The sequence below is a fragment of the Ursus arctos genome, unplaced genomic scaffold, assembly GCF_023065955.2.
Source record: "Ursus arctos isolate Adak ecotype North America unplaced genomic scaffold, UrsArc2.0 scaffold_5, whole genome shotgun sequence".
Taxonomy (NCBI): Eukaryota; Metazoa; Chordata; class Mammalia; order Carnivora; family Ursidae; genus Ursus; species Ursus arctos.
Window position 1 is genome coordinate 57,003,774 of NW_026623067.1, and position 14,289 is coordinate 57,018,062.

Here is a 14,289-nt window from a genome sequence, read left to right on the forward strand (position 1 = left end):
TTTGAAACAAACCTGGGTCTACTGCTTTCAGTTCTCTCAGTTTGTGCTTCTATGAGCAACATTCGTTTGGTGTTGATGGTAGTGATTTAGCGCACGAGGGATAATTGCGGACATTTTTAATTGTGGGAACTGTATATTGATAAACTTCTGCTATCAGTCATTATTCTTTGGTAGCCCTAAATATGGACATTTTGAGGCCTTTTAGCACAGATTCATTGAAACGGCTGGTTATTCATTAAAATGAGTCAGTTTACTCAAGTATTAGTTTGGCTGATTCTCATCACTCCCCCAAAAGTAAAACTGGACAACTGATGGAATTCACTGGTGGTTTGACTCTGGGGGGGACAGTCTTTAACTATCCTATGGAGAAAGGAAAGAGGATTAAGTATATAGGATCCAGTTAGTATTTTAAATGACTTGACAGCAGTGTTCTCAAACCAACTGCACATTAGCATTATCTGGGATGCTTTTAAAAGATGGTGGTGCCCAAGCCCTGTCCGAGCTCAGTGAAGCAGACTCTGGGGTGTGGGGCCTGGGCATCAGTATGAGGCTTGCTAGGTGATGCTAATTATACTGCTAGGCTGAAGGACCACTGCCTTAGAATGCCGGTTCTGTTAATGTCCCCAAAAGTTTAAACCTTCTAGCCAGAACAAGTCAGAAAGCCATCTCATCAGACAAGGTGCCAGGAAAGTTTTGGGTTAATCTGAATCTTGACTTTGCCTGGGCTTTCTACTTTAGACTGGGAGTGTTGGCAGCCAGATGCCCCTTTCCCCGATCTGCTATGTCTTGATTGGCTAGAGAAAACCTTGTCTTTCTGAACCTTCTTCTTGTCCAAGTTTGGTAGCCAGCCTTGTGAGGGAGAGATGTCTCACTTTCCAGAGTACTGTGCTAGGACAGAAGGCAGTGTTCCATCAGTTCATGAACACGGCTGAGTTCTTCGAGATCATAGGAGGTTAAAATCTGAACCATTTACTAAGTCAAATGGTGGGGTATAATATTCAGCTGTGAGCAGAATTGCTGTCACATGAGATCCTAAAATGGATTACTAACATTGCTTAACTGCTTTGCCAAATGCAGAGGCTTCCTTTTCACTTTCAAAATCAGTTTCTTAGATCACTTTTCAAATTAGGATGCACATTAGCAGCTCTTTTGGGAAGAGTATTACTCTCTAGTTCCATCTTTTGGGAAGGCCTTGGAACTCTTCTTCCTTTCTAATGGGTTGTCCACAAAGGGAAACCATCCCATTCTTTGCTTCTCCTGTTGAGATGGTAAGCAACCATGTTGTATTTTCTCCAACTGCCCTTTGGAGGAGAGAGAGAAATGCCCAATGCCCCCTTTGCATATCCTGCAGGACCTTCTTGGGGATGAGTAGGGAAGGAGCACCGGACCAGTGGGTCTCTTCGCATTTCTGTGACCCTGGCTTTTCTCTTTGTTTATTTACTGAAGGACCAGGAACCACCAAGCCTTCCAAGCCCTCAGCTGTGCCTCCAGGCCCCCCTGTGTATTTGGACCTGTGCTATATTCCCAATCACAGCAATAGTAAGAATGTTGATGTCGAATTTTTCAAGAGAGTGAGGTCATCCTACTATGTGGTGAGTGGGAATGACCCTGCTGCTGAGGAGCCCAGCCGGGCTGTCCTGGATGCCTTGTTGGAAGGGAAAGCCCAGTGGGGCAGCAACATGCAGGTAAGAGTCCCAGGACGGTGTCTGCCCTGCACATGGAGCTGTGTCCAGGGGCGGAGGGAAGGAATCATGTTTAAAGAGGCACCATTGTGATGATTGTGGATCCGCATGAAGTGCCCCATGGATCTCTCACATGTGAAATATCCCGAGGACAAAGTGGATTGCACATGTGGAAGATAGCCTAGAATATTATTCTTGGCACCATCAACAACCATGGTCTGGGAGGAAAGCCAAACTTTACCATCCTAAAGCATAATTCACTCGCCTCAAAATGGGGCCAAGATTACTTGCCTTTCCCCCTAATAGACCAAGAATATTTGTATATGAGTCAAAATGGTATTTCCATGTGAGAGCTACGAAAGAATTGTTTTTACTCCTTTGTGTTTCACAAAAAGACCAAAGCTGGCGTATGGCCATTTAGAAAAGCACCTATCCCGGTGAAATCCCACAGGAGGAGCATTACTGAAAATGGTCCCCAACAGGACCCTCCCAGCTCACAAACATCTTAACTGGCTATGAACCACCTCTCTTACTTTGGCTGTGATCTTTTCTTATCTCAGCTTTACCTGTGGTTTTGCATAGTCACCTAGTAAACTGTGTTTGCATAACAACAAATAGAATTATTTGCTAGTTAATCATATTAAATCTCATGAGAAACACCCAGTGACCTCCTAATGAATATTAGATGGAATTTTTACCATTCAAACCAGTACCCACCCAGCCAGCCAGCCAGCCACCCACTCACTCCACCATCCCAGCCACATACACAAAGATAACAAATCTTTGTTCTCAGGATGAAATATTAGTTACAAACAATTGAATGGCAATGATGACTAAAGTTCCTTGGATTAAATACACAGTAGCTCTCATACAAAATTGCCCCGGTGTGTTAGAGGAAATGCAAGCGATCCTACCTTAACCGAAGCCCTTCTTTACTTAACACTGAATATTTGAAAACCTGATGGTGAATATAGATGAACTAACTGACTGGTCATGAGCTGCTTTTGGTTCCAGTCTTCAACTCTCTCAGCAAAACTTAATTTTTTGCAGTTCTATTTTGATTCCTGGAAAATGTAAGTTGAAAAGTCCTTTGTATTTCTTGAGAAAAAAATAGAAAAATTTTCTCTTTCCCTTTCTTCTTTTAATGGTCTGGTTCATACCTTATTATTGTTCTATTTTTTCGTCTGATTTCTAGCTCTGCCCTTCACCAGCTATTTTCTGTCTCCCTGCAGGTAACCCTGATCCCTACCCATGACTCAGAAGTGATGAGGGAATGGTACCAAGAGACCCATGAGAAACAACAAGACCTCAACATCATGGTTTTAGCAAGCAGCAGCACAGTGGTTATGCAAGATGAATCCTTCCCTGCATGCAAGATTGAACTGTAAAAACCAAGGCCAGCCACACCACAGGATTTGAACTTTGTTTCCAGAAATTCTTCAATTTGAAACCACCTTTTCTAAAAAGTCAATTCATCTAAATAAGTCACTGAACTGTTACCTGCCAAATGCTATACTGTGTCACGGTGATGCAAGTCACTAATATTTCTTAGTTTTTGCTGATTGCTAAGGGAAGTAACAGTATTCCCACAGTAGGGTTCAAGTTACTGCAAAATTACCTACCCCAGTTCATCTCTGCTGAACATTTGGAAACCATGCACTAGCAAACCCAACTGACTTCTGCTAGGTAGAGGCATTTGTCTTAGAGAGAGAGAGAGAGAAAGAAAGAGAGAGAGAGCGCGCGCGCACAATGAGAGAGAACACAGGAGAGAGAGAATGAGAAAGGAAAAGAATGCAAGAGAAGGAGAGGTAATGGTAGAGAGTGCTGGTGAGATACCCAGAGGGAAAGAGACAGAGCAAGGTGGGGTAAGGAGGAGAAAATAACCAGCACTGAAGGCTGCATTTTCTCAGGCAGTCTGTATTCTATAGTCTACATAGGCAAAGTTTTCAACTTGTCAGTCTGAGTCATCAAAAAGGGTCTTCATTTTCTAAAACAAGTTAGCTGGAAGGAAAACAAAAAGAAAAAAACTTGTTAAGAGGGCATGTGAGATTTTCACGCCTTAATTAAGCTCCTTCAGTTTGAAGGCTGCACACTGACATGATGTAGTGAGCGCAGACTGGATGAGCGAGTGGTTTGAACCCCATTCCGAACTCTCAGACTCTTCAGACATACGAGTAGATCGATCTAAGGCATGCTCCCAGCATTTGTCCACCCAGTTAGTCCACTCGGAGTCACTTCACCTGCATGCGGAAACACCCAAGTCCACCCCAATTAACAAGCAAATACCAAAGCGGTTGGGAGTACACATGGTAGACAATTTGCCTTAGAAAGTGACTTGAATGTACAAAGATACTTGATGCACTTATTTTTTAACGTGAGACCGCAAGTTTATAAAACATCCGTGTAGGATTATAGATACTCCAGTTAAAGGAGCAAGTGTGTGCGCGTGTGGGGGTCCTAGAAGCTGATCTGGTTGGTGCAGCGGTTTGATGCTGAGTCATGCGTGTTAAATACCACCCCAGTGCACCTGTGGCCCCTCAGCGAAACAAGTTGAGCCTTTCATAGCTTCTTTACTACTGCAAGTTCCAAGATCGAAATGGCTTCTATGATCAGAACTGGGAACACGGGGAATCTTATGGTGGAAGAGGTTCTCGGCAAGTGTACAGTATTTACCTTCCTTTGTCTTACATTAGCTTTTTTTTTTTTTTTTTACATTTTCCATTACTTTCAGCATAATTATGGGAACAAGTGTACAGAAGAGGTTTGTTTTGTTTTGTTTTTTTTTTTTTAGATATGTGAGAACTTTTCATAGATGAACTTTTTAACAAATGTTTTCATTTACAGGAAAACGCAAAGAAAATTTCAAGTGACAGTCTTTTTTTTTAAGTCTTTCATAAGAAAAAATTTTTCTTGAAGTTCTGGTGAGATTGAAGTCTGATATTGCAGTAATAATATTTATTAAAACCCATAACTACCAGGAATAGTGATACCTCCCACCCCTTGATTCCCCTAACATAAAAATCTGAATATATGTTATTTGAGAGTGGGGGAGAATGGCACGGTAGGCTACTTTTCCAGGCCTTTGCAAGTATGTCACCCTGTGGTAGTCTACATCCTTCTTTCAAGACCTTTAACCATGAGGTAAAAGAGCCAAGATGAGTTCAAAGAACCCTGGCAAAAATTTGCTTTGGGATTTTCTTTCCTGGAAAAAAAGTAAAATAATTCATTGAAAGCAAATGAATTCCCGTCTCCGACGATTCATCACATAGAGTTCAGAGATCATTTCCATCATTGTCGTCATTGAACTATGAACCTGGAAGCCAGATCACGATTAAAACTGACGTTGCAGATCGATGCACCCAGTGTTCAGCTGTGGCAAACTTCTCAGTGACAACTGTGCTGTGCTCTGTCACGTTGTGTTTCCTGCAGACTTTTAACATCTACGGAGTAGTGAACAATGACCTCATTTTATTTTCTATGTTAGTTATTTATTTCAAAATTAACATTTTAGTTGATTTTTGTCTGGTAAGTGTATGTTTTGCACTGCTAACTACTATGAGGGTTTAAACAATGCTTCTTCAGGGTCCCTTCACGGAGGACCTATGCAGTCTACTTAATGCTGTGAATTACATTTTTCAAATGTTTTAATTTTTTTAAAAATTAATATTCTATTTTTTTTAGGCTTCTCTAGAAATGCAGCTTTTATTTATTACCCCATTTCTTTAGAGTCCTTAAGGACACATTGATAAAGGGTACAAAAAATTCACACAAAATGGAAAACTCATTGTGACAAAAATGGATTTGAGTATAAACTTACCTACTTCAAACATATTTATGAGACAACCTAAGATACTCATGATAATTATTTACTGATTAGTTGAGTTCGTTGGGTCCACGTAATACATGGAAGAGAAACTGATTTCCAGCCTTCTTGCCAAATCCAGACCTCTCCTAGATGTTTCTTTGATAGAAGATGGGATTATTTTCCAATTTCCCAAATTAAATTTAACATGCATTATTTTGCTTTAAAAAATACAAACATTTTGGAGAATTATAGTGAATCTTCAATTATACCCATTCTATCCTACTCCTTTATTTTTCTTTTCTTTTTTTTGCTACAGGATTTAATGGGAAAAATATACAAAAGCTGTCACTGGTCAGCTGGCTCTTTTTCCTACGAAATATATCAGTACCTTTTTTCCATCCATTGTTCTCAGTGATGACCACAGAGCTTGAGTATACCAGGAAAGTCAATATTTGCATTGCAGGTTGCTCCTGTCCTTCCAGACACCTTTCCTACCTGTGTGACTAACCTAATTTTGCTAGTTCCATAAGTACACAATTAGTTTAGTAACAGCCATCACAATGTACCATGTACATTCATGGTGAGGGCTGAAGATTGACACAGACTTCTAGGAGCTTTATTCATACTGATTACTTAATCCAATTGTACAGATTGAATATTTGAGTGAAAGGAATGTACACTCTGTTTAAATGATGAGACTCCATCGAGAGGGCACTCATGATCATGAACTTTTGGTAGTATTCTTAAGCAAAATTCTACAGAGACTAAATGTTAGAGATGATCCTCCACTTTCAATTTTAACGAATTCTATCCCCTTTCTCAAAACCCAACCCCCATGCATGCTTTCTCAGTCTTGTGGTGGGACTGGATACAATGACTGACCCCTTCCCCCCCAATGCCATTTTCCATGGAGTTCAAAAAAAATTTTTTTTAAACCTTACATATCCTAGTGAATGGTTTCCCCAGTGTATATGAATGTTTTAAGTGTCTCCAATAGCTTATGCAGTTTAGGCGCTTTTCAATACTCATTTAATAAGATTCAATCATTTGCTAATGAAAATTCTACCACCTTCCATTTTCTCTCTATTACCAAATTTCAGCTCTCAGGAGCTGCTCTACGATTCTGAAATTGCTTTTCTTGCCTCTCTTTAGTCACCTGTCACAGGAGGTTCTTGCTCGGTAATGATATCGTGAGTTAGATTAATAACTTTTTTTTTTGTGCTTCAGATTTAGAAGAAAAGATTTGTTTCCATTTGAAAGGAACTGTAAGCTTTTATCTTCTAACCAACTGAACAACACACCAAAAGCAGCCTAGGGATGAGCATTTCTTTGAAAGCAATTAGGTTATTCACCTGGTATTAAAACTATTGACTATTAAAAAAAAATCTGACTTTATTAATTTAAAAGGCAGCATCAAAAACTGAAAAGGAAGGGAAAAAAATAAACAGCTTCTCTGCACTCGTTTGGAGCTCCCCAAACAGGAGTCATCAAGATGAGGCATCAAGACCGGGCTGCCCTTTCAAGAACACCGTGCAGCCGTCCTGAGTTGTGCTTACCTGCACTGCATGCAGCCCTTCTCTTTCCGGCCTTGGAAAGAAGTGGTCTTGAGCCCGGCTGAGAAGCACCTCCACTCCTCTCTCTTGTTCTGAATGGTGTTTGTGTCAGTCTGCAGCTGTGTATGGTATTATGTCTTATAATCCTGCATCACTTCTATCCTATCCAGTCATATCTAATGTAGAAAATTAGTTTTCAGTGAAAGTAATATGTAGTGCTTTTATGATATTTGTGTGCAATATCCCCTCTTCCAATGAGGATATTTGATGTAAAAGAAAAAAAAAACTCAGTTCCACAATAAAATACAAAAGTGGCAAAAGTTCATGTGTGTGCGGTGCTGTCCTTTGTCTTGTGTGCCGAGTTGGGCTCATCAGGAGTTGGGGCTTGCCACCCATGGTGGGGAACACATTCACTCATGAGGGCTGTCTGTGCTCTTTTCAGTGGCTCCCTGGCCTTTGGCAAACTGCAGAGAGGGCCTTGTACTATTTCGGTAACTGCTACATCTTTATCTTTTCTAACCCACCCCTAGAGCCTGTTGGGGTCTAAGGACAGAAACTGGGAGGTGAAGGAAAGAGATAATTACCATTATTGCTTAAAAAGAACAAATAGATCAATGTAGACGAAGGAGGATATTGGGACGGTTTCTTATATAAAGAAAAAACAGGTTTTAATCCTAGCTCTGCCACAGACGGCTGGCTGCCTGACCTCAGTCACTTTATCCATCCGAAGTTCCTTTACTTACCTATAAAATGAGAGGATTTGAAAGGATGGTCAGACTGGGTGATCCCTCCCAAGACTGACTTTCTGGGGCTCTGTAAAGCCACCATGTTCAGTAATTACATCTAATACTATATCTCCCTCTGGGTTTCTTGCTCAGTTACAGAATAAGCTTATATAACTAACATAATACTCTGTGGATTTGACTTGCCACCCAAGAACTAAAAGCTGTTTTAGGAGAAGTGATTATAAATAACAGAGTATCTCAAAATAGAAGGAATTTCTCTTAGTCAAATGATTCTTGAACCTTCACTCTATACCCAGCAGTGGGTAATACTGTGGGGATTTATAAAGGCGAACAAAACATAAGTGCTGCCCTAAACTGACTGGGGTGACAGGGGCTCCCAAAATTCAAGGGTGAGCTTTGGTGACCTAGGAAAAGCACCAGAAGTGATGTCTAAGCTGAGACCTGCAGTGTGTGTGTGTGTGTGTGTGTGTGTGTGTGTGCACACGTGTGTGCATGTGTTGGACAGAACGCAAACTCCAGGTAGAGGCAGGAGCTCACACAAACAGAGCAGGAGCAGCTATGTTGGGGGGGCCCCCTCAGCTCAGAATGGTGAGTGTACAGTGGGAGGCCCTGGCATCTCAATTCCCTCAACATGGCCAAAAAGTATGCCCACAGAGGGCTCAAAAGAGACTTCCAGTACCTGGCCCTGACTTCAGAGATGATCCTTTGGCCTCAAAAGGCTACTGAAGCCTGTCCTGAGTCATAAGGATGTCTCTATTACATACACTCCTTTTATCATATAGTGTGCCTCCAAAACCATGGGGCTTCGTTGACTGGTCCCATTAGAAGTCGCTGTTTAGCAGAAGGGATTTGGAAATGCCTCCAGAAATTAAAGGGTTAAGCATGTGAGAACTCAGGATGGGAAATCATCGCCAAGAGACTTTAATTACATCTATCACACTGAAGTAAGTTATCTTCTATTCCACTGCCGCACTACTCAGTTCCAAGATGTCTTTCTAGCCAGAACCAAGGGTGCCGGCCTATCTGCGTTAGCCCGGGACTGCCCTGGCTTTGGCTCTCCAGGTCCTGTGTCTCAGGAGGTCATCAGTCCCGGGGAAGCCCTGCCAGTTGTTCACCCTACCCAAACCTCTCCATGTGTTTCTATCCCACTCCCTCCAGACCCAGGCACAGCTGAGATGGGGAGGGAGTTAATGTCCTTCCAGCTGGTCCTCTTCTAGACATTGGAGGTGGCGTTCTTCAGTTTCTTTTTTCCTGTCTTCCAGGTAAATCAACAAAGGTCTGCTAAGGTACTGACTCCACCTCTCTCTCTTTATACTTGTATTGCTCATTCCAAATGTTTCTCTGTGTCCCTACAATGATCTTTTGCCAAACTCCTCACTCGCGAATTCTCGGTCTCTTGCATCATCCCCGATCACCGTTTCCTCTTTGATTTTATGCTGTGCATCTTGAAAATTCACTGGAGTCATATATGCACATTGACTCCTGGCCACACCTAGTTCCTTGAAGATGAGCAATTCTGGGTAATTCTGGGGGTGTTACTAGCAATGTTCACAGATGATGGAGCATCATAAGGACTGCTTCATGGGGTGATCTCGCCATAAAAAATAGGCACAGCTCCATTTTGTGGCTCAGACTCTCCCCACTCAAACCAAAACTGCATGTTACTGTAATGTAGTCTCATGGATTTAAGCTGATGACTTTTACAACTGCTATCTCGGGTCCATACCACTTCTCTGATCTCCAAATTCATACCCAGCTGTCTATTAAGTGCCCCATTTGGATGGCCAATAAGGATCTGTAAAAGAACCCAAATCAAATTTAACATGCCCCCAAACAAATCCCCAATTTCCCCAAACTACTTCTCTCCCTAGGCTTTTCTACCTCAGTAAATGGTGAACACATTACTCCAGTTGCTCTCGTAAAAAATCTTGGCCTGTCACCAAATCTGCTGGCTCTTCTTTCCAGTCCAACCCCTTCTCCTTACATTTACTGTGACTGTCTAAGTCCATCATTTCTCTCTTGGATTATGGCGGCAGCCTCCCAACCGATATTTCCGTGTTCCATCTCTGCCCTCCGTGTTCATTCACCACACAACAGCTGGACTAACGAACCCTCTGAAAATATTAGGTCAGAGCATGCCATCAGAGCCCTCAGATGGGTTCTCATCTCAGAGTGAAGGCCAGCACCCTTATTAACAGGCCAGGGAGTCTTATACCATCTGTCCCTTCCCGCATGCCTTATCTCCCTGGCCTCATCTCCTGCTATCCTCCATCTTATACTTTCTGCTCCAGCCACACTGGCCTCCTGGCTAGTCCTCTGGTACTCTAGGCAGGCTTCCATCTGGGCCCCTGGTGCTGGTTCCTCTGTTTGCCACACTTTTCCACAGGTAATACCATGACTCACCCTCACCCCCATGGGTCTTTAGTCAAAAGTTATCTTTCCAGGAAGGCCTTCCCTAACCACCCTAGTTTGTTGCAACCTCCCCCCTCCCCGACCCAGCATTCTCTTTTCCTCTTCCTTGCATTATCTACCACTTATCACCACATGACATATTATGTACTTATGAATTAACTGTCTCCTTCCATAGAATGTAAATGCCATGAGGGAAGGGATCTTTGTCTATTTTGTTCCTTGCTGTATCCTCAACGACTATTTTAACAGTGCCTGACACATAATAGATGTTCAATAAATATTTGTGGAATGAATGAACGTACTTCGTCTCAGGTTGACATAGTGGTTATATGGTGTGGTTGTTGGGAAGTGGGTTTGGAATCGGACAAACATGGGTTCAAGCACCATGAACCCATTTATTAGTTGTGTGGCCCTGGACAAGTCACACAAGCCTCAGTTTCCTCCTCTGCAAAATGAGGGTAATAATCCGTGCCCTGCAGGGCTATTCAAAGTAGATGGAATTAAATCAGGTAGAAATGGGCATTCACAAAGAGGAGTTGTTAAATACAAATTTTGTAATCAGGATGGGTACAATGATGAGCCAGAGCCCGGGAAACACTGATATCCAACAGTGGAAGCTTTTAATGGACACTGGTTTTATTCTACATACTATTTTAGGCATATTAGCCTGGGGCGGGGGGTTAAGGATTAAAATTTTGAACTCTGCTGCGATAAAGTATTGTAGAAACCAAAAAAGCAAGCGAAATTCTCCTACCACTGAGTACATTAGAGAATATAAGGTACCCCTTAGAAATCCTTTATAAATCTTCCCTGCATTCCTTGATCTAGCGTTTAAAGCCACAATGGAATTAATTTTTGGATGCTTCTTGTAAGAATAAACTTTGTTTTCTGAACACATCCAGCTCAGATCTGGAATCCCTAACATTCGTACATAGTAAACATACAGCCTCAGTGTAACTGTCTTAAACAAAGTGGTAACCGCTACCAGCTATTGTGGACCTCCTCGTTACCATACCGGTAAGAGCATCCTCTCGGCAGTGTGCGACGTTAGCAAAACAGCCAACTCAACAGGGAAAGGAAAGGTCATTTTCAAGCTAAGAAGCTGTTATTTAGAATTAAAAGGCAATTCCCCTTACATCATGATGTTGAAAAGCACTCCTCCTACCCCATTTTCAAAAGTAAGATTTTAAAAACTTATCATTGTCAGAGTTTAAAAAGTTCAGCTCTGAAGATTATTAGTAACCATTTAATGAAAATACAACCATACCACATTTTCCGCTTTTCATTCCCTATAGCCAAAGCCCTCTGAGCCCATCTCAAACTTGATCCCTTCCTCACCGTCCACTCCCTGTGAGGTTACTGGGTGCAATGGTGTAGAGCCCCACTGACTCACTGGAGCACACATCACAGCAGCTTCATTCTGGAACTCAAGACTCCTGGTCCCAGTTACATATCGCCTGACAGCAAAATTGTTACATCATCATTTATCCTTTCCCACAATGGACTTTGTTTAGGAAGAATAACAGCTCACCCTATTTAACTACATATTTTATACTCATTTACTTAGATAAAAAACAACTGTTATTTCATTACAGAGTTAAATTAAATATTAAAATTATTAAATGTTAATTATTTTTCTAGCTTGAGAAATGCCATTTATAAATGAGCCATTTGCACAAACATTATTCTTGAGTCTCATCTACGTCACCACAAAAATGCCTGTGGATGCCCTGCTTATACGCCCTCAGCCAAGGTTTCTGACCTTGGCACTACTGACATTTTGGACCAGGTACTCCATTGTCATGGGCCTGCCCTGTGCACTGAGAGGTTTAGCAGTATTTCTGGCCTCTATTCATGAGATGCTAATTCATTCGTAGTGAAAAAATGACTTTTATAAACTAATTTTCAGGGCCTGTGAGTACATGGAAAATCTACAACAAAAATCCCACACACACATCTGATAGCCACGGCCGGCTAGAAGGTGTGAAAACACGATGCAAAGTTTGGTGCCAGGGCAGCGTGGCCCCAAGAGCAGCAGAGTCAGGTACTGTGCTGTTGCTCAGCGGGAGTTTTCATGCTCCCCACTCTGGTAAAAACTGGAAATCAAGTGCGACAGGGACAGATGGGGAGGAAAAAGAAGGCCAAATTATGAGCTGCAGTATTAACATGATGCTTTGTGCCATGATGGTCAGTAACTAACAGACCAAAAGGGGCCTCTGATTCATCTTGAACCTTCCTCTTGATACAATAAGGGAGTGGATGAAAAAGCCCTGCCCCTGATAAACCAAAATATCGCGACTTCTGGTCTTGCTTTGCTTAGCCACGAGGCCCTGCGCTGGATGTGGACAGCGGGTAAGGCTGGAGGTCAGCACGCCAGGTGAGGAGCGATGCCGGCCTCACCTTAGCCACTTAGTTTGTTTTCTCATTCAAGAATGGGGTTACTCCTACCTCCCTCACAGGGTGCTTGAGTTGCTGGCACACAGTTCGTCCTCAATACATGGTAATGGTTACGGTGGTGGTTATAAATGCCAAAGCCTGATAAAGAAGGAAGGTTAAAAAATGTTGCTCAAAATCAGGCTAACCATATTGACGGTGTGACTTCGTCTCTTCCTCCCTTCCCTAAAAGACAAAGAATACACCAAAAGAATCACAGAACATTTATTTCCAGAGGTTCTTGATAAAAGAGCACAACGTTGAATAACAGTACTTAAAGGCAAAATTACACAGCAAGCAGGAGCTGCCCCTGAACCCTTTCACAGAGAAACGTCAGGAAGGAATTTCCACCTCCTGACAGGTGCACAATCACGCATGTCTCCTATGCACTACAAGCCCCATCCTGCCTCTCGTTTTCTCCTACTTTTCTAACTGAAATGTGTGTTGACAAGTTGTACATGTGTGCATGTATGGACACAAAAGGCTCACTTTACCTCGAGGAAGGAGGTGAGAATGCTCTGGAAAGAAGTTACCCCAACATGATGGAGAAGCCAAGCCAAGGAGGGTTCAGAGCTAAAGCTAGCTTTCTCCTCAGAAGCCCTTCCATTCTAAAAATGTCACCGTGGGTGCCTGAAATTTGAAAGCCAGTGGATTTGTGGTGTTGTGTTCACTCCTGTCCTCAATTTCTCCCAAGTTCAGGTCTGCAGGGAAGAGACATGGGGGAAGGCGAAGGTGAGACGTGTGGGCATCCCACAGCTCAGGCCGGAGGACATGGAGGGGGATGACGCCCGGGCCAAAGAGTTTGCCACTGGGGAGAGAGACCACTCAAAAGCCTGTGCTCGACACCGGGTTGTTCAACCACGGCCTCTCCCTCTACCACTGCTATGGATCAGGAATTTTCAACATTCAACTTTGATCCCTGACCCCAGACACCCCACCATAAGCCTCGAGTGCACCTTATTTAAGGTGTTTAGCTGGGGCTTCAGTCTGACCACTTGCCACTCACAGTTCTGCAGCCCTTCTCGGAATGTGATGGAAGTCACAGCGCCTCAATACTTGAAAACTGTGGCTCTGATACCACAAACAGCCTGCTTTAGGAAAAGGAGAGGGAGGATAGAGGAGGCTGAAGCTGCCATCACAGTCACTGTGAGTCCCAGCACGGGGCTAGTGAAGCTCTTGTGGTGGGGGCTGGGGCTCCCCGGGCCTGTTAGGCAGATGCTTTTGCGGCTTTCCGGGCCTCGTGCTCCCGCTTTGCCCTCTCCCTCTGCTCCTGCTCCCTCTGAATCAAGTGTACCCGCTCCAGATGCCACTGCTGCAGCTTCTGCTCATAGGCTGCGATGTCCTCGGCTTCACAGGTGGGGAGCTGTTCCTTGATAAGCTGGGTGGTCAGAGTCAAAAGGCTTTCTGACTCAACTCTGCCCAGGGCCTCAAGCTTAGAGTGCAAGTCCTGTTGGAAACAAAGGAAAAAAGAGGAGATGGGGGTGAGAAGGAGGGTGCAGATGGGAGAAGACAAAGAGGAAAGGAGATTAAGTCACTTGAAAAATCTCCACACATTCTGCTTGCAGGAAAAGGCACTTTATTGGGAACCTGTCATGCTGCCTTTCATGCAGACACTGTGAGCGTTTGCCCCCTTTTCTTTCAGTCCAGCAATTTTGCTA

General features: G+C 43.0%; 2 protein-coding genes across 4 annotated transcripts in view; one reads left to right on the forward strand and one right to left on the reverse strand.

The window, feature by feature from the left end:
* The window catches only part of MAP1B (microtubule associated protein 1B), a 93,796-nt gene extending 86,433 nt beyond the window's left edge, over window positions 1-7,363 (forward strand). For both annotated transcript variants that reach the window (XM_026498815.4, XM_044384129.3), the window contains 2 exons: window positions 1,447-1,685; window positions 2,915-7,363. In XM_026498815.4, coding sequence (XP_026354600.2) covers window positions 1,447-1,685; window positions 2,915-3,070 — 395 coding nt within the window. In that variant the 3' untranslated portion in view covers window positions 3,071-7,363. The remainder of the gene's footprint in view (window positions 1-1,446; window positions 1,686-2,914) is intronic.
* Window positions 7,364-12,842: 5,479 nt separating this feature from the next.
* Window positions 12,843-14,289, reverse strand: part of MRPS27 (mitochondrial ribosomal protein S27) — an 88,097-nt gene continuing 86,650 nt past the window's right edge. For both annotated transcript variants that reach the window (XM_026498816.4, XM_057307440.1), the window contains exon 11: window positions 12,843-14,078. In XM_026498816.4, coding sequence (XP_026354601.3) covers window positions 13,839-14,078 — 240 coding nt within the window. In that variant the 3' untranslated portion in view covers window positions 12,843-13,838. The remainder of the gene's footprint in view (window positions 14,079-14,289) is intronic.